Genomic DNA, 20,452 nt, shown 5'->3' on the forward strand with positions numbered 1-20,452 from the left:
GCAGTATGTTCGTGAGCACTGATGGAGTACCCTAACGGTTCAGAATACAATCTCTATTGCACTGGAAAGTTGTTTGTGGTCTCAGTAAAGCTCTGTACAAAGAATCCAAAAATAAATATAATGGTGCTAGGAAGACAGGGTGATGCATCAACATTTTTGAACTCAAACTATCACTTTTCAGAAGTGGCTGCTGTACCCTTCCCCCTCAAAAGACAATCATCTCTTTGGTTCTTCTTGGTATGAATAGTTAGCCCCAAGGAGTAGCAAAGTACATTTTAAAGATCCGTTTGCTGTTACTACCGTGTTTCCCCGATGGTAAGACACTGTCTTATTTTTTTTGGACGGCCAAAATATGCTCTAGGGCTTATTTTCGGGGGGATGCCTTATTTACCCTTTTATGTCCCCTCTGTATCTCTATCCTTTCTCTCTCTCTTCTGCTCCCTCACCCACGAGTCCTGCATCTGGCCCTCTCCCTTCTACCTGCACCTGGCAACACCCCCCTGCTCCGCGGCTCTCTTCAGCAACTTGTCAGCAGCGGTGATCAAGACAAGCTACCGACATCGAGGCCTTCCCTCTACGAGTCCCGCCTTTGTGGAAAAAGGAAGTTGAAACAAGCGGGACTCGCAGAGGGTAGGCCCCGACGTCAGAAGCTTGTGTCGATCGCTACTGCTGAGTTGCCGAAGAGAGCCGCGGAGCAGGGGATGTGGCCGGAAGCAGGTAGAAGGGAGAGGGAGATAGGAAGGCAGTAGATCTCCGGAGCATGACACCAACCCCGGCCAGGATGATTTCTTTTTCAGGCGTGCATCTTACAAGTCCGGCGTCGCGGCGGGAAATTGCCATGCTGAGCAGTGAGCTCAGCACTACACAGATGAAAGCCTTGCTTGCTGATTGGTCCGGCGGCACGGCCGCCGGACCAATCAGCAAGCAAGGCTTTCATCTGTGTATGTGCTGAGCTCACTCAGCATGGCTATTTCCCGCCGCGACGCCGGACTTGTAAGATGCACGCCTGCATGACACACTACCGGAGCCACGGCAAAGGTGGAAAAGAGCCGCATGCGGCTCTGGAGCCGCGGGTTGCCAACCCCCGCGGTAGACGGAGGGACCACACGGAGTCACCCACCGTACCACCCGATTCGGGTAAGCGCAGGTATCGGTGGGTGGCTTATTTGCGGGGGGGGGGGGTGCCTTATTTTACAATTTTTTCTAAAAAGGGGGGGCTGTCTTATTTGATGGCCCTGTCTTATCATCGGGGAAACACGGTATATCTCACCAGTTCTCAAACTGCCAGAGCTTCCCTGATAAAGGAAAGTAAGGATCAAGACTGAAAAAGGGCTAGAGAAACACTATAGGAACTAGCTGGAATTGGTAGCCTCCTTCAGTGTCTCTATCTGTATCCTGAGGATTGTGAAACTGGGGAAAAGATGCTTTCAGAGGCTGTATACTGTGATTCGGACTTGCGTGTCCATAAACACATCCTCAAGTATCACTGAGACTTTTTCCCATTGAAGGCGATCAAGGCCACAGCCAATCCTGGTTGGGGGGGGGAGGGGAGAGAAACAACAGAGAGAACTGAATTAATGTAAAATAGAGGTCCAGAATACTATGGTTTAATATTTCTCACATTCCTCGCCTCATAAAATCTCAATCCTTAGTATGGAAAGGTCACTGACCCTGTTCTTTACATAGTGCTCTCCCCACCTCCCCATAGGAAGTCAGAACCCCTGTTCCTTAAACAACAATCTCCCCAGGGACATCATAAAGAAATGACCAGGGCATCTCTGAAGCTCTTCACCCTGCAAGTAAACTGAAGGATTAACATCCTTTTTCTACACAGTAACTTAAACCGATGGTGGAAAGGTTGGAATTTTTGTGCCTTGGGGAATGTGTGGACTTAATATTAGATGGGGCGGTTTTAGCTCATCTCAGGATGTTACAGCCATAGAAATCTAATTGTTTCAATAGTTTCAAGTGCCTGATTTCCCACAACTATCCAACTCCAAAAAAGAAAGCTCATGCAGAATATCCACAACTATAGAATATTTTCAAAATTCCAATGGTTAGAAAGATCTTGCTTGGATCGTATAAAGATTTGAGCTCCCTGGATAGGTCGATGTCTCAGCATCATCAGAAGGCTGGGGAACGATGATTGTCTTGCAACTCAGAAGACTCCTTTTGGAAACATGCATATTGGTACATCCATCACTGCTCTGAAGTGACTAATTATAGGCAATTGCAATATATATTGGTGCTTCGATTATACTGGATACCTCAAAAGCGGATGTGTCCAGTTGCCATAGCTAACAGAGAGGGACTATTATTGGAGAAGTTAGGAACTATGAGCATCAACAGAGGGAATGTACTAAAAGCAAATTATTCTGGGACCTACTGTGGAAGGCCTTAAATAAATGGACAGGGATTTCTTGGCAAAACTTGCCTTTCATTTGTTTACTGTGAGTTTTGAGTAGGACCATCAAGGAGCACTTGTTATGACACTACTTCTAGCAACAAAGATGACTATAGTTAGTGCTTGGAAGGAGACACAAGATCCTACATTTCTATTATGGAAAATAGTTTGTGAAGAATTTTGCAGATGCAATAAGATCATAGTAACCCTGTAGGTCGGAAAGATAAATATAAACAAAAATGGTATCCAGTGATTTGGTTGGAGTGGGATATACTTGGATCTAGACAAACATATAAAAAAACACAGTCCTTATTAGGAGGATGTGGGGAGGGTGGAGATTGGGTTTCACTTTTATTTTTGTATTTTACTTTTGTATGATTCCTTGCGTTAGGTGGCTCGATAGTTGCTATTGGTTTTACTAATTAATATAAAAGTACATTCAGGATGCTGTAGAGTGTAGATCGTTACGATGCTGCCGATTATATGTTATGGTGAATGGTATCCCAGAATGTTCAATAAAGAATAATTAAAATAAAAACAGCACTCTTCTTATCTGCACACCTGGACATAGGTCAGTAACCCTATTCCTTAAATAGTGCTCTCCCCATTGACACACTTGGACGAAGGCCAGCGACCCTGTTCCTTACATAGCGCTTGCCCCAGGTTATTGACCTTGATTCTTACACAGTGCTCTCTTCGTCCCCATACCTGGGCATAGACAGGTCAGTGACCCTGTTCCTTATACAGTGCTCTTTCATAGCTTCTAAACACTTCCTGAGATTCTCATAGGTTGGTTTATCAGACACCTTCTTTTTTGAAATCTAGAGAGCAGAGAAGATAAAGAATAAATAATGATGTCAGATATGCCTTAATCTCACTCACCTTCATTACAATTTGTTATTGATTGTATTACTTTGTACTGCTTTGTGTTGGACTCGGTATTATCCACTGTTCCCTCTACGTTGAGCAGGAGTCCTCCATCTACAGTCCTTCCAGCGGGGGCGCTGTTTTACTATCTCATTTTCAATTGTGAAGGACAGACAAGCTCTGCAGGACTCCGTGGAACCTGTCTGTCCCTAGCAATTGAAAGCCCAATATTGAAGTACCACCACCCACTGGCATCAATGCAGTTGGAGGACTCCAGCTCAGCTTAGAGGGAACAGTGAATAATGTATCATCACAGCATCTTCCATTGCTGAGTATTTTTTTTTGAGAAGGGGGGGGGGGGGGGGGCTAAACATAGCCTCAGAATGTGGTAATGGAATTCTAATTTCAATTTTGCCACAGAAATTAAGTAAAGTTACTTACTTGTATCAGGAGTTCTATGTGGACGGTGGGATATATCAGCCACACCTCAAACTGGATAAGCTTTCCAGGTTAATGTTATGGAAAATACTAAGGTGAGCACACTGATGACAGAATGCAATGCAATCGAGATGCAGGTAGAAAGACTTTGGGTGGATAGCCAAGCAAAACTAAACAAACAAAGGTGCACGCAGAAGATAATGGGCAGACTGTCCAGAAAATAGCAAGTGTTCTCATAACGTAGGGATAGTAACAATGCTTTTCCTGTGGGGCTGTGAGAGGAGTAGTGTACCAGTGCAGATCTACAGCCAAGATGTACTGTATACTGCACTCCAACCTCAATATGCATAGGAGAGGGAGTACTGTGGATTGCTTGACCCCCACCTATATTCTCATTGTTCCTTCTCCTCCAGTAAGACAGCAAATGTAATGAGTACCAAGAAAACCAGCCTCCTACTTAATTCCTTTCATCCTTCATAGCTTCAGACAAACATTGACTATGACCCCTTTGAGGACCTAAGAAATACCTATTATTCCTGAATGTATCCATCTCCCAAGCAAAATCTCTACAGTATATTCCAATCCTTCCTGCAACCAGGCAAAGACAATGCCGCAGGGCCCATATATCACAGAAACCCCATCTCCAGGAGGAAATAGCAGTACTGCATTCTCCCCCTCCTGCAGCCAGGCAAAGCCAGCATCACAGCACACTCCATGCTCTTCTCCCCTGACATCCAGCATCATGGGGCTGACCCTGAAGGAAGAGAGCACCACAGTAAGTCTCCTTTCACTACTCCTGAGGCAAATTATATCACAGAGGACAAGATACATCTCTCACAGTCCATGACTCCTACCCACAGAAAAAGGAAGCAAACAGTCCCTTGATGTGACACACACTGAAACCAATGCAGGGGCATACTTTTCTCCTGATTTCTGCACAATTCGGGTTGGAGGCCTGTAAAGTAGCAAAGAGAGCTACAGATCCACTCAGGGTAGCAGTGAGAGGCAGAAAAGGTTGGAGGGGCTGGAAAAACTGCAAAATCACTGGATATGTTAGTCATTTTAGGAAGCACAAAATGTATATCCAACAGAATCTACAGTAAACAAACAGCAGGCAAAAACCAAAACAAAAACTGCAGACCATGTGCAAGATGCAGGCATTGTTTATTACAATATAAATGCAGTATGGTAAATATACCACCTTATTACCAACCAAAGGACCCAACACGGCTAAAATGCTTTGGAGCCGGTACGACACTTGTTCGATTCGTTCATTGCAGTCAGTTATATACCGTATCCACCACGGACCCCTGAGGAAGGTGTTGTCCGAAACACGGACCGTGTTGGGTCCTTTGATTGGTAATAAGGTGGTATATTTACCATACTGCATTTATATTGTAATAAACAGTGCCTGCATCTTGCACATGGTCTGCAGTTTTTGTTTTGGTTTTAGTCATGTTAGGAAAGCACGAGACCGGGAAATTTTACAATCATCACGTCATTTAGCTGCCATAAGGCAACAATGTGTGAATCATCCCATGCCCACCAATAAACAAGCCCTGCTTTCTATACAAGCAACCTTGAACGAAAAGCTTCCTCAGCTGCATGCTCATGGGCATAAAAGTGGTAGAATGTTTGCACTGTTGATTTCCCAAAGAGAAGGCCGTAAGAAAATACTGACCTAGTGCCCTGAAGGGAGAGACAAAAAGATCTGTGAGGCGTTTTGAGATTTTTATGCTCAATTAGATGCCTCTCCAACAGAGACAGGTTTGCCTGGAGAACTGTACTTAGATGGGTTAGATTTGCCTCATCTCACGTCAACACAACTTGAGGTCTTGAATGCACCTATACAGGAAGGGGAAGTAGAGTAGGCTATTGGACACAGTTCTACTTTGAAGGCTCCTGGCTTGGATGGATATCGAGCTGAGTTTATAAGTTAATGAAAGCAGATATAGTACAACCGATTACTAAAATGTTTAATGTGATGATTAATGCTGAAGCTATGTCAGAACATCTTAATGTGGCTCAGATAACAGTACTTCCGAAGCCAGGGAGGGACCCCACAAAACTGGGGTCCTATCACCCCATCTCACTACTCAACTTTGAGGTAAAACTTTTAGCTAAAATACTAGTCAATCACTTGGCGAGAGTACTCCCTAAGATTTTTCATAGTTCCCAAGCTGGGTTTGTTCAAGGCCACTCGGTTGCAAAAAATTTGAGGAAAATCTGGACATGGCTGGAGTATCATACCTTTGAGGGACTGTCCTCTTTGCTTATAATTTTCAATGTGGAGAAGGCATTCAATAAAGTCTGCTGGGATTACTTATATGCTACACTGACTCGCTCTGAACTGACCCTTTGTTTCCTGGTGACAGCGGTGGCTCGGGCCAGCCTCGCCTCCATCCCGTCCTCCCTGCGCTCTCCACTCTCTCCCCCCTCCATGTGCCGCTCGGGTGCCTCTGGAGCTGCACTGGGCCCTGTCCGCAGAAGCCTTTGCCTTCTCTCCCCTGGTAGCAGGGCCTCGGGCTGGAGTTGCTGCTGGTGCTGTCACAGAGAAAAGAAGAGTAGACACCAACCGGCAGAGGCTCACGGGCGGCAGCATGGATTCCCCTTATAAAAATTATAACTTATTAACAATTAATATTATTGATGGAGAACGTGTTTACACATGACGCGCGTACGTGCTCGTTTACCGAGGCAATGCTCGGTTTGCGAGTCAAAGTTTGCTGGAGTGTTTTGCTCGTCTTGCAAAAACACTCGCAAACCAAGGTTTGACTGGACTTATCTTGTTGGGAGTTGGAATCAAAGAGGTCTAGGCATCCCCAACCTGGGTCTTTATAACATCACATCATCATCAAAAAAAAAAAAAAAAAAAAAGGACACGATGCTAAGGGAGCAGCAACATACACCTATTTCATTTGAATCTGCTTTTTACGCCCCATACTCTTTACAAGCTTTGCTGCATATGTCAAGTGGAGCCCTACCATCTGGCTTGCGTAGCAGTGTTTTGCTGAAATCTATGCAGGATTTGTGGGGGATTTTAATACAGAAACTGTGAGGGTCACAAACCAACTACCACTAAGAGGGAATTCAACTTTTGAGCCAGAGATGAACAACCCTGCTTTATCAGAATGGGAAAAGAAAGGTTTATACGTATCTACTGGAACATATTTTAGATGATACAGGTTGGCTGAAGTCCTTAGATGTTCTAAGTGACAGGTTAGGTAATCGCTGGGGGGGGGGGGGGGGTACACGACACTTTTGCATATTGTCAAGTTAAAGATTACATAGAATCACTACCAAGGGAACCCCTGTGTCAACCAATAGGGCAAAGTATTAGAGCATTCTTTGTAAGGGTGGAGGACTTCAATAACTCAGTGTCGGCGTTGCATAAGGCCCTGACTCCATTTGAGAGACATAAGGACCTGCAACATATAAAATTAGGTTGGGAAGGGGAGCTTCAAACTACTTTTGGACAATGGTATCGCCTGAGAAATATTACAGGTGTGCCCAAGTTAATTAGTGGTGAGGTGCTGTGTGGAGCCTATTTTACCCAAGTGCAGCTATATAGAATAGGAGGCATTGTATCCCCCACCCCCTACGTTTTAAATGTGGTAGAGAATCTAATAAACTTTCCCAATCTTTTTGGTCATGCTACTATATTCAAAATTTTTGGTCTGTGAGGTATACAGTTGAGGGTACAGTGGAGCAGATGGTGTTGGACATACTGGAAACTTTTCTGGGATACCCAAAGGGAGGATCATGTTGTGTCGTAAGGTGTGCCTCCTTGCTTGCAAATGCATAGTACAGTCCTGGGTTTCCTCAGAATCCCATCTTAATGGAAATGCAGGGCTCAGCTTCATACCCTCATCACTTGGGAGACACGAGCAGTAGAGGGCCATCTTAAAACAGCGAAAAAGATTTTTAAATACTTGGGATGCTTATTTGGCCTCTTTAGATCCAAAAAGTCAAAGTCTGCTTTTCAATATGTTATAATAGTGGGGCTGATGAGAAGGAAAGTATTTGCTTGTAGGAATATGTTGATGTTCTAGTTGAGGGGGGTGTAGATAGAGGTAGCTAATATTTTCTGGGGGCCATAAGCGTCAAGGCCACCAGACAAGTTATACTACTGAAGATTTCATTGGGATTCTCTCTCTCTCTTCCCCGGATAGGAATTTATGGGAGGGAGATGAGGGGAGGGTACATTGCAAAAATGTTTTTTTTGGGGGGGGTCAATGGTCACTATTTTTGGGGAACATCTGCTTTATATGATACTGTACCTACTTCATTGTGTTATGAACCCTGTTGTTTGTGGTTATTGATTGGCCTCAATAAAAATTGTTTGAAAACTACAAGAATGAGTAACCCCTAAGTTACTTTTCAAAGGTAATATAAAAGTGTTACTACTGGAATATGTTACTACTGGAATATCCTTACCAGATAGTACACGAACCTCTCCCCGGTCCTAAGAATGGCCACTTCTCCAGTCTTCTTCTCTGAGGACACAAGTCAAAAAACAAAGATCTGGCAAGTGAGAAGCAGAGCCAGATTCCCAGGAACCCATTAGGGAGGTGGAACTCATCCCACTTATTACTTTCACTGTATTCAACACAGAAGTAATCCCTCTATGCAACAAGCAATGAAGCCTGATGGCCAAATCAGTTTTTACTGTCAAAATGAAAAATCACATCAAAACAGTAAAGGTTTGCTTTAATATGATTCACAGACAAGTAACTTTGCTGGTGGACCTGGCAAGGGGAACTACCCCCCCCCCAACCCCCATGAGCAGTTTTCAACTGTTGCACCCAGGTGAAAAATTAATAAACTCATTAATTAATCATCTTATGGACACTTTCTGGGAAAGGCTTCAAAGTGGTTTCTAACAATAATATATCAAATATATAACTAAAAAAAATATACAATAGATTAGGAATAAGCTGGGCCTTACAAAAACAAAACATAAGCATATGCCCCAAATTAATAAATTATTAGAAAACCATGTAGGACTCTCATATGATACTATATTATTTGGTACAGCAATGAGAACTCAGAGTCCGATTTCTGCAAATAATAATAAATTATTATTAATATTGACAGGGGTCGCCATGCAACAAATTACTCAAAATTGGAAAGACTATACTAAATTAAATTACACATTTTGGTGGAATTCAGTTTGCCATATATATATAAGATGGAAAAGATGATAGCGTTACAACAAGGGAATATTCATAATTTTAAAAAAATATGGGGACCATTGGCTAGTTACTCTAATGATCAGATATCTTAGCACATGGATAGAATATATAGGGGGTTAGAGAGGGTAATTTATTTTATTTGGAAATAGGAATATTGACAAAAAGGGGGGATATTTATTTTATATCATAAGAGTATTTGAATGTAATTCAAGTGTTATGAAATAATTGTCTTTTAGTATGTATTTTCACTTGATGTAAGAAATGAAAATGAATAAAGATTTACAAAAAAAACCAAAACATAAGCTATGATCTTAATGAGGCTGAAAAGCCAGAATGTCATTTCGTATGACTGGGTCTACAGCTCCCTGGGAAGAAGGACATACACTAGATCTGATGCAGAGGATTGGCAACCTCTGTTGCGTGTGCCACCAAGCACGTACACTGGCACAGTAATCATTTTTGAAATTTCTAGGCTATCTATACTAATCAGTTTGTAAGCTGTTACGGTGCCAATGTTATATAGGTGAGTTAATGCAAGGAGGAGACAGGAAATAGATCATCAGGCCTCCTGCCCTAATGACATGATTTCATTGGAAACCTGTAAAGAGCAGCATTAACACTGTGCAAGCTCACAAATGTGTTTATGGTGCCTTCTGTCCCAACCAGGGCATGTGGTGGGCCTGAAGAGAAAAGAAGGGCACAGGTTTACTAGAGAGCAGAAAGCAAAACTTCCCCATCACTTCTGTGATTCAGTTATGCTCAGATTCTCTGATCTGAAGGGACATTATGTCCACTCTGGAAAGTCCCTCAGTCCCTTACACAATATAGAGATTCAATACGTTCATGCAACGCCCAACTCCTGAATAGCATACTGGCAGGTGTTAGCATCAGGAGACTTCAATGCCACATTGTTTTAGCAGTAACCTTTTGGGGCATTACTCACGCTGCTCTCGCAGCTCCTGCACTCTGTTAAACTTCTTCTTAAAGAGGACTGCGATGCCTGCTCCCATTCGGCAGTCTTCACTGATGCAGTGAGCCAAGGAATCTGTCTCTGGACATGAAAAAAGATCACCCTTGATGTATCTGATCTGAAAAAAAGCAGAGATATCAAGTAAAGCCTCCAGTCCGAATCACTGGGATGCAGCTCTAGTCCTCACTGACAATTTCTTACATCAAATCCAAGCAGCAAAAATGTGTATGTCAGCCCTACTATTCTCCCTCTCTCTGGATTCACTGGTGGTTAAAAAGAGAAATCTCACTAAAGAAGCCTGGAATATTACTGCTTAGGGTATCATTGCTCATTATTTAGACAGGCTTCAATGAGCAATTTCAAAGAAGCTGGTTCAAATCCCAACTCAAGCACCAGACTGCATCCTCTTCAGAGATATTCTTATATTTGCTAAAACATCAACCATTTTTGCCCATCAACCATCTTCGCCCACTTCACTTGTAACCCAGAAAAGGGATTTTCTTCCTCCCTCATCTCTCCCCTCTCATTCAGACATAATGTTCTACTGCTTAACACGTTTCAACCTGCATCCATGAATTCCTGGCTCCATCCCCTACATTGGATTAGTGGTAGAGAAGTTGCTAAATTAGACTTCATGGTGGGACTACCCTGTTTCCACGAAAATAAGACCTATCAAGAAAATAAGCCCTGGCATGATTTATAAAGATGCTCCTAATATAAGCTCTACCCCCAAAATAAGCTCTAGTTAAGACTGTTTCCCCCCCTCCCCCCCCCCCCCCGGAATGTCCCCGACTCCATTCTTGACACTAGTGCTACCTGATTTGCTGAAAAAAATCAGATTCGTCAATTCAGATGCTTTAGACCTCGGAGCGGAGGTATGTCAGTCTCATGGTGGGAGGGTCAGTGGGGTTCTACTGCACAGGGGGATGGGAGGGATAAAAAGATGCTGCACAAAGGGATAGGTGAGAGGGGAAGAAAGATGCTGCACGAGGGAGGGAGGGGGGTGAGAAAACAGGAAGAATTGGAGTGGAGGAGAGGAAGGGAGAGATGATTATTGTACATGAAAAAAATAAGACATCCCCGAAAGCAAACCCTAGTGTATTTTTTGGACCCAAAATTAATATAAGACACTGTCTTATTTTCGGGGAAACACAGTAGGTGAAGAAAAGAAAGCAGAGTGCTGTTCTTACTGTCACATACTTGGTAAATAGACCACAAACAGCGATGGAATACAACTGAGGCACGAGACCCATGAAACGATAAATGACTAGGTTTGAAAGGACTCAAGTAGGCAATAAAAATTTGTGTCGAAATTATTATTTAAACATTTACTAAAAATATATTTATCCTTCTACATTATACAACCTTATAGATAATACCTCAACCAAGTCAATAATATGGCAACAGGACATAATTGTATAATTCTCTAACTATATCCATTAAATATAACAAACCAATTACGAGGGCAATACTGAGCTGAGTTGGCACAGTTTTTTAAATAGTTACTCTTGGCAGAATTCTGTGAGTGGCAGATAGCAGTTCACATCCTTTAGGCAGTTGGCCGGCGCCAAGGCCTCTCCTTCTCTCCCCGCGTCTTCCCTTCCAGCATCCCTAATTGGCAGCTCAGGGCCCGTTTGGAGGGCCTTCTCGCGTGCATGGACATCATCACATCGACGTCCGCGCACTTCTGGATGTCTCAAGCAGCGGCCACCAGGTTTAGTGTGCCACGGTTTGGCAAAGTTTGCGAGACACTGATCTACATAGTGCTAGCTAAGGCGTCTATCCACACAATCTTATCCAGATAAATGCCTTTAGACTACTCCTCTGTACATGTTTATCTGACATATAATCAAACAAGTCTGAAGAGAAAGCCTTCAAATAAAACAAATTTGTAAAATAGTCCACCATTTTCTTTCAGAATAAAAATTCCCCCCAAAAAGCACCAATTCAAATGGGTAAATGCAGCTATTCCCTGTTGCCATGTTGATGTATTATGTGTGTATCCACTGAGTTAAAGAAAACTTAAGAATATATATTTTCAATAAATATTTCAATAAAGTATTTCATATCTTCTCTATTATATTTAGTTAGCACAGAACACCTGTGCATACCTGGCCAGCCGCAGGGTGCTCAGAATGGCTGTTGGCCATGTTCACATGACAGATTGTCTTCAGCTGTAAGAAAGAGAAATAGAGGTTTCATTCATCAAATATCTTCTGGTCATGGTCTTCCCTCACCCCTGTTCCCTCTAAACTGAGCAGGAGGCCTCCTACTGCATTATGGCCAGTGGGAAGTGGTGCTTTAATATTGTATTTTCAATCACTAGGAACAGTAGATTCCCTGGAGTTCTGCAGAGCTTGCCTATCCCTTTCAAAATGTGGTAGGGAAACAGCACCCCCCCCCCCCCATTCTATAGGTAGAATGCTCTCGCTCAGCTTATAGGGAACAGTGCTCCTCCCTAGTAATTTCCAGACACACAAGCAATGTCTCACTAATATGCATACAGAGGGATTTCATTAGTAAATTAGATTGACAATCTGTCCAGAATTCCACTGTGCTAACAGTGATAACAGATGAAAATCTGCATGCCATCAGGAATTCTAAGTTAACATTTTCTAATCACAAAATAATCCCTATGCAGCACTTTACAACAGAGGCCTGAGGTCCGCACGAATCTGCGTCTTCTCCCAGGCAGACGCCCCAACAAGAGGAAACATCTGGGCACCAAGCCTCCAACTTAAAACAACAGGAAAACCCCAGAAAATAATAGTTTTTCTTGGTTTAAGAGCAGTTCAGAAAAATATCTCAGCAACTTGCTTGCACAAAACTGGGGGAGGCGGAGTTGAAAGATGAGTGATATCACTCTGCAAGCAAATTACGGGTTCAGGTGCATACCCCTAGCGCTCAGGACTACTAGACACATTGCACAGTGACTAGAACAAAGCATTTCAACTACCAACTAGCCCACTTTACAGAAAGACACTGTCCTGACTGGCCACTGCATTCCAGTCAATCTCTGCTTCTTCCATTTGCAGGCAACACTGCAAGTATCAGAAGGCAACAGAAGAGGGATATTAAAAACAAGGCCTGGCCTCAAGTCTTTCTTCAGGAACTGGGCCACTTAGCACTGAAAGCAAAATTGTAAAAGGAAAGTCAGCAGCTTGGAATACTGGTTTGACTGAGGCAAGTGCAAAAGCCTGGCAGCAATAAATCAACTTTTCAAATCCACATCCATTTTCAAACCCATTTTACTTAGATAGGAGCATAAGTGGAATAGAGGAAAACAGTTAATATAAAGGAACTTGAGAATAATGAGAGAAGAAGTAGCTGAAGAAAATTAGGATTTATGGAGCAAAACATGGGAGGGAAGAAGAGAAAAATTAAGTTGCACACTTCATCTTTTGCAGAAGGATATCACTTTTGAACTCCTCCTTTTTAATAACTGAATTGGTGAGCAAACTATCGGGGGGGGGGGGGGGGGTAATGGGGAGAAACCTAGAAGCAAAGTGGAAGAGAGAGCAATAGAGAAGATAGATTTTCCCCAATAAGTGGGATGGGAACACTGTAATCTGGCCAGGGTTTTTATTGACTGAAATTGTTTTTCAGTTTATAGTATAAACTGCCTTGAGTCCTTTTGGAGGAAGACTATGTAAAAGAATGTAAAATAATTGTGTGGAGGGAAGGGGATAGGAATAGAGAAACTGATGATGGATCACCATCTGCAACCTTTTTAAAAATTTGCGTGTTGCCCATGTGTGTCATATAAGAAATTTAAACCAAGAAAAACAGGACTATTGTGCTTACTTAAGCAGGAGACAGGAACTCTATTTAAATTGGAGAAGAGAAAAAAAGTACCACGTTTCATATAAGAATCTGTGTACACATTTATCCATGTTGGCCAAATTGCTACTCTACAGACTGGATGGGCTATTGGAGTCTTTATCTGAACTATAATACCTGGCCAGTGGCCACTCTACATGACTATGGGTAATGGAACAGAGTGCCCATAAAGGCATCATAGATTTCTATGATCAAATGTGCATATGTATTTTACATAAATATTATAATATGCATAAATCATGACTGTCATGTTCCACCCCCAACATGTAAAAGTATATGCTTCTTGGCCCCATGCATACTTTCATGGATGTACCTACAAAGTAGTTTTATGAGATTTTTGCATGCAAAAAATCATTTATGAAGTTATCCCCTATATTTTCATCATTAGAGAAAGTGGTTAGACCAATGGACCCCAGCCCAGACTTAGCGGAGTGTGCCCCACAGTTATGCCAAGGCACAGAAGCCATAGGGCAGTACTGCTTATTATGAGCCAGGACAGGGAAGCCATAGGGGCTGGGAAATTTAGACAAGAAAAATCTATGGCACACAAAAGCTCGGGTTTTTATTCAACCTGTCAATATTATTTAGCAATTTAGCTATATTACACATTGTTTCTGATGAAACTTAAAGCTGAGGCATAAGCTTGCAAGGACTGTCAAAATGACAGGGAGAACTGCTAAAATACAGTTACCTCAATTTGATTATTCTTCCTAATCTAAAACGGCTTTTGGATAACGCTGGGTTTCCTTACTTATTTTTATAGTTTAGCCCCAAAAGTTCTCAAGCTAGTCCTCAGGATATCCGCAATGAATATGCATGAGACAGAGCTCCACTGTATGCATCTATTTAGTGAGGGTTGCCGAGAACCCCACTGGCTAGTGCAGGGGTGTCAAAGTCCCTCCATGAGGGCCGCAATCCAGTCGGGTTTTCAGGATGTCCCCAATGAATATGCATGAGATCTATTTGCATGCACTGCTTTCATTGTATACTAATCGATCTCATGCATATTCATTGGGGACATCCTGAAAACCCGACTGGATTGCGGCCCTCGGGGAGGGACTTTGACACCCCTAGGCTAGCGTATCCCGAGGACTGGGATGAGAAGAAAGCCTGGTTAGCAGTGTAAGTTAACAGTAAAATCCAGGCTAGGAGGGTCAGGATTTTGCCCCCCCCCCCTCAACTGTCCCCTCCCTCTCAGAGACCGCCTAGGGCAGCTTCTTGTAGGCTTCCCGACTCCGAGAGAACAAAACGAGCCACATACAGGCAGGCGAAAAAAAACTTCCCCGGGCACTAGATGCCCTGAAGCTCCCGCTCCCACTCTCCTCGCCTCTCCCTTCCGCCTTCCGGGAACGCTAAAACGTCATTTCCTGCTTTAACTCCGACAGACTGGGCAGCCGGCTCCGTTCTTCCACTATGCCACGCCCCTTCTAGTCGTCATCCTTAACACCCGCCCCAGCCTACCTTTGCCTTCTGCTCGGTCCCTCCCTCTCAGAGCTGCCACACTGTTCATCTCCCAGGAGGGAGACCAAAAACCAGCCCTGGATTTCTGCTAAGTTCATCGCGGGACTTGCTGCACAGATTGCGATGGGCAGAATTAGGTGTGCGCCGATTCAAAAACCAGGACTGGCTAGGAAGTGGGTGACTGGCCGCGCTGCTCCTTCGGATTCCAGACAATTTGTACCTAAGAGCACAAGACGTGCTGAAAATGCTCCATGAAACCCAGCAGCTTGCCTCCTTAGTTTTGTAGAAGATGACACCGGGACCAGTACCCGCGGTTATCCACCGGGCGTAGATGGGGGACAGAGCTGGTGGGGACGGGGACACATTTTTCCCCATGTCATTCTTTGAACTTAACACATCTTAGAGTTAATTGGCAATTGAATTCAGTAATAAAAAAGAACCCAAAACAAAACCCTGTAGAAGCTGCTTTTGGATTTACTGTATATACTCGAATATAAGTTGAGACCCCCATTTTTCTCCCCCAAAAAGGAGGAAAAATGGTTGACTCGAGTATAAGACGGGGGCTTAATATTCAAGTGCCGTGCCAGGATCTGCACCCAGTGTCCCCTCGCTCATGCCCTTTCCTGCCAGGCTCTGCACTCATCCCTCCTCCCTGCCAAGTTCTGCCCCCAACCCCCTTCCCTCCCTGTCCTACCAGGCTCTGCCCCCAACCCCCTTCCCTACCAGGCTCTGCACTCAGCCCCTTTCCCTCCCTGCCCTACCAGGCTATTCAGCCAGCCCCCATCCCTGTGCAACCTGTCCCACCTTCCTGCCCTGTACCCTCTTCCCCCTCTGGTGGTCTAGTGGTAGGCCTGGACAGGAGGGATCCCTCCCGTCCTGGCCGATGCTAACAATGTTTTCCCCCCCCCCCTGCCACCGCCGCAAGAACGAGCATACATCGCTGGACCACCAGGGATGCGGGAAAAGGTACACAGCAGTGGCGGGAAGGCAAAAATTTGATAGTATCGGCAGGGGGGCATGCGCAGATGCCTTTCTGCCTGACGAAGAGGCAGCAGGGGCAGAGCTGGAGTGTAATGGGTTAGGGATGGGTGGAACTGGGCAGGCCTAGGGGGTCTGGATTTTACTGACGTAAAATCTGGCAACCCTACCTGGACTGTAGCGCAACTTTGGTGAAGTTTGGAAGTTCCAGTACAGCACAAACTATAGCTAAGTGCTTGTTTCTTACTGTGGCATGGATTATGAGCTATGAACTGTGCTTATTTTCCATATTAACCAGTCTATATACTGCTTTCATTTTCAAAACCCTCAAGATGACCATGAAAGTCAGTTATATACCTTAGACCAGGGGTTTTCAGACTTTGGGACACATAATGAGTATCCGTGGCATAAGCTGGCATGCACTATCATATGAAAATCTATTGCACACATATTCATTGTGTAGATCTTGGAAAACCAGACTAGCTTGGTGTTTTCTGAGACTGGGTTGAGAAATCCTGACCTAGCTAGATCATTTCTAATCATCATAACTTGTATATAATGTGTTATGTAAAATAAATATATGATGTCTTCAGTTAAGAATCACATAATCTGGCAGAATTGTGGGTGGAGATCAGCATTGGAATAGTTGGGGGTGATCTGGTAGGTTTCTGTCTGAATGGTGGTGGAGGGGGACATATTTTTATGACTACCAGTAATAGCTAATGAGATAAATTTGTTCTTTTCTGAGCTCAAGTTTAATTAGGAAACACTTCATTAGGTGGCTGAATAACAAATGGATAGTATTGTTCCAGTAACTGAGGTGTCCGCACTTTGGCACACATACAGTGATACTGTACAAAAAACAAAGTTCTTTATGAACCCCAAGACACCTATGTGTGTGTTCCAACAACGGAAAGAGGGCAAGACTGTTCACGTTATGAAGTCAACCAGACGTCTTTAGGGACACTCAGCCCCACAACTGTGGCCCATCACTTTGTTTTCCTAATCATGTCCTCAGGGATCAAAGTGAATGAAATGCTTACTGCGATGTGGTACCTCATTAACACTCCCATAGAACAATTATTCCACATGTGGGAGAAGCTGCTGGTCTCAGGGCGGGGAGAGCGCTGCCCCCAAGAGTGCAGGAGCAGCTATCTACAGATTCATTAAAAAAAAAAAAAGGCCACTTTGTGAATCTTCTTACATCTGGGACTTCAAAGTTTAAAATGAGTTTCACTAGTGACAGAGGTGATCTTTCCTGGACACCCGCTAGATCAGTGTCTCTCAAACTGTGTGCCAAGGTACAGTGGTGTGCCTCAAAGAGATTCCAAAGTTTTACTTTATTTTTAAAAATCCCCTTCATAAGTATACACTGGAATAGATCACAAACAAGAGAAAAATCCAACAGGAACTGCAGCGAAACCAAACGAAAAGCAAAAACCAAAAACAACTGCAGACTATGTACAAGATGCTTTTCCATTGAGATTGCAATGCTTTTTACAATCCAGCACTTGTTTTTTTCCTTTAATGTTGTTTGTTGCAAAACCTTATCTACCACGGACCCCTGAGGAAGGTTTGTTGTCCGAAACACGGACCATGTTGGGTCCCTCGGTTGGTAATAAGGTTGTATATACCATTAGAGTTTGAAATAAACAGTGCCTGCATCTTGTACATAGTCTGCAGTTGTTTTTGGTTTTTGGTTTACACTAGAATAGATGACATGTACGTGGCATATGTGTGTGTAAGGATACAACCGCCCAGACAAGCATCATTGATGTGATTGGTCATTGAAAACTAATGGCAAATAATTTTAGTTTCATTTTTATTTTGTGTGCAGTAGTTATCCTAACTTAAGCAATCAAGGCTTTATTACCTTCAAACAAGCGTGGGATGAACACAGAGGATCTCTAATCAGAAAATAATGGGTATACATTGAAGGAACTAAGGACAGTACTGGGCAAGCTTGCACGGTCTGTGTCCCATATATGGACATTCAGTTGAGGACGGCTGGGGAGGGCTTCGATGGCTGGGATGGTTAAGATGGGCTGGAGTGAGCTTCGATGGAGACTCCAGTAGATGGAACTTAAGCACAGTACCGGGCAGGGCTCTGGGTTTCTGGCCCAGAAATATCTAAGAAAAAGGACCATTTAAATTAATTTATGGAGCATGTATGGTTGGGCAGACTGGATGGACCGTTCAGGTCTTTAACTGCCTTCATTTACTATGTCACCGTTTGGATCTTCTTATCTCTGCAAACTTGAATTTTCAGCTCTGACAGAAATTAAATCGAATAAAAGAGAATGACTGCAGATGGTGGATGATGAAATGCGTGTTTGTTTGTCGATAATTATCAGGCCACGTTTGAGATATTTTGCACTTAAAAACAAGCCTGTCCATCGCATTGATTAGCAATTCTATTCTATCTAGTTTCACCGTTGTTATAATTGCCCATAATACATGTAGCTTAAAGAACTTTAAATAAATAACTCTCAAATTTAATTTTTTCTTGGTTTTGCAATTTTATAATTTCAATTATAATGTGCTGTGAAAAACACTCTGTATAGTGTGCCACAGGTTGACACATTCGGTGACCCTCAGTGATACATTTAATCCGTTTTTTTACTGCAATTTTCTCTGCTGCAATTTTTTGTGACTCATTTTTCTTTCCTTTTCTACCATGGACCCCTGATGAAGATTGTCCGAATCACGGACCGTGTTGGGTCCCTTGTTTGGTAAAAAGGTTTTTAGATATATTTTATTTGTCACAATAAATTTTGTCTACATCATTGTACATATCTGCAGTTTTGTTTTGTTTGTTCCTGGTTGGTTTTTTACTGCAGACAAGGTTGGAACTCCCTTCTTCTTTGGTTCTGTTGGTTAGTGTGCCACAAAAAACATTTGATGCATTTAGCGTGCCAGAGAGATACTGCTCTAGATAAAGCTGATCCATTTCAGTTCTTTCTATAGATTTCAGTAACACCACTCTCTGTAAGAGGTCTGTGCCATCTTCTTTCCATACTCAAGACAGTAACAGCCAAGGTTCTTCCCCCCCAACATCTATATTAGAAAGAGTAACAGAGATCTGTGGGCATTTGGCTTATATTCAGTTGACTAATATCCACTTAAAGTTATCCAGATATATTTAATACCTACCAGTGTAGCTAAGTCTATGCTACCGAATATACAGTTGCAGGTTAAAAATACCTAGGTATCTGATATCTTAGGCCTATTAAATCTCTGGCCAACCTACTTAGATACAATTTGGCAGATGCTGCTGTCTACAAACCTGCCCTGTCATGCCTCTGACTCCCCTCATTTTAAACATAACTTTTTGCCACACCTTTAGCTATCTGGCCAAAATTCATGCATTGAACAGATCAGGAAATGTATGATTTTATATAGATGTTGTTATTCATTGAGAAGAAGTCTACTTTGATCTGCAGAATATAAGTATTTAGTGTCAACTTAACCCCTGAAGTCAACCAATAGATGCATTTGAATATCAGCGCCATGGTGTCCCTTTCCCCTCTGCCACCTTGTACTGGACACAGCAAGGTCTGTATACACAGCCTCCCCCATGGGCGAAGTGTGGGAGCATAAGGGCAGCAATGGCCTCCAACCAAATGTTCCAGATGCCAAAATCACAGTGCTGGAATTAGTGGAGCAAGGGGAACAGGAAGTCTGTTCCGCATGTCTTCAGTCTGTCTTGGACCTCAGGCAGTGGCAGCAGCTTTAAATGAGAGAAACTGAGTTGGGCCTCTGAGCCAATGTACTCACTCACAGTCTGGCCCTGTGGCAGTCTCAACCCCTCCTACCACGTAGGTTTTAGAATACTCTAGAAACCCCCCCCCCCCCCAAATGCGGTAGAAGTAGGCGCTAGTGCTGCAGTGCTGGTGAACATGCCCGATGTTCAGTTTGTCAAATTTGATGCTGATGTGGCTGCCACTGCTGCTGCCATGGTGGTCTAAAGATTTTTCATAGGCACCATGATCCTGGATCTAGGGTAACCGAAGCTCGTGCCTACTGGGCCTTCCTTTTAATCCAGCCCTGCTTCCTGGTATAGAACCGAATAATAGTTAAAATCTGTACAGCTCTTTTCCATAGATCTGAGGTTGGTATAGCTCAGGTTCTGGAGCTGGGAAAAGGAAAAAATGGAAAAGGTCTGGCATGTACAATAAATAGATATTAGCATCAATCATTCGGTGGCAACCAAGTGAATTTTAGCTGAGAGAACCCATATATTTGTAAGGACCTGTAAAGTCTCCCGCATTCAGTGGGAGACTCCTGCTTTCACAGGTC

The 20,452-nt window shown here is 43.3% G+C and overlaps 1 protein-coding gene across 3 annotated transcripts; it reads right to left on the reverse strand.

Moving 5' to 3' along the window:
* Nucleotides 1-1,262: 1,262 nt before the first annotated feature.
* On the reverse strand, nucleotides 1,263-15,236 carry OARD1 (O-acyl-ADP-ribose deacylase 1). Of its 3 annotated transcripts, none has more exons than XM_033918513.1 (6): nucleotides 15,176-15,236; nucleotides 11,986-12,048; nucleotides 9,848-9,992; nucleotides 8,147-8,205; nucleotides 3,113-3,225; nucleotides 1,263-1,530 (listed from the first exon to the last, which is right to left on the reverse strand). In XM_033918513.1, exons 2-6 carry the CDS (start codon nucleotides 12,022-12,024, stop codon nucleotides 1,428-1,430), a joined length of 459 nt encoding a protein of 152 aa, XP_033774404.1. In that variant the 5' UTR covers nucleotides 12,025-12,048; nucleotides 15,176-15,236; the 3' UTR covers nucleotides 1,263-1,427. The 3 variants fall into 3 exon arrangements, with proteins under 3 accessions (XP_033774404.1, XP_033774403.1, XP_033774405.1); XM_033918512.1 differs by lacking the exon at nucleotides 15,176-15,236 and adding an exon at nucleotides 14,976-15,139; XM_033918514.1 differs by lacking the exon at nucleotides 15,176-15,236 and adding an exon at nucleotides 15,037-15,055.
* Nucleotides 15,237-20,452: the final 5,216 nt, after the last annotated feature.

This window comes from Geotrypetes seraphini, chromosome 13 (assembly GCF_902459505.1).
Source record: "Geotrypetes seraphini chromosome 13, aGeoSer1.1, whole genome shotgun sequence".
In the NCBI taxonomy this organism is placed as follows: Eukaryota; Metazoa; Chordata; class Amphibia; order Gymnophiona; family Dermophiidae; genus Geotrypetes; species Geotrypetes seraphini.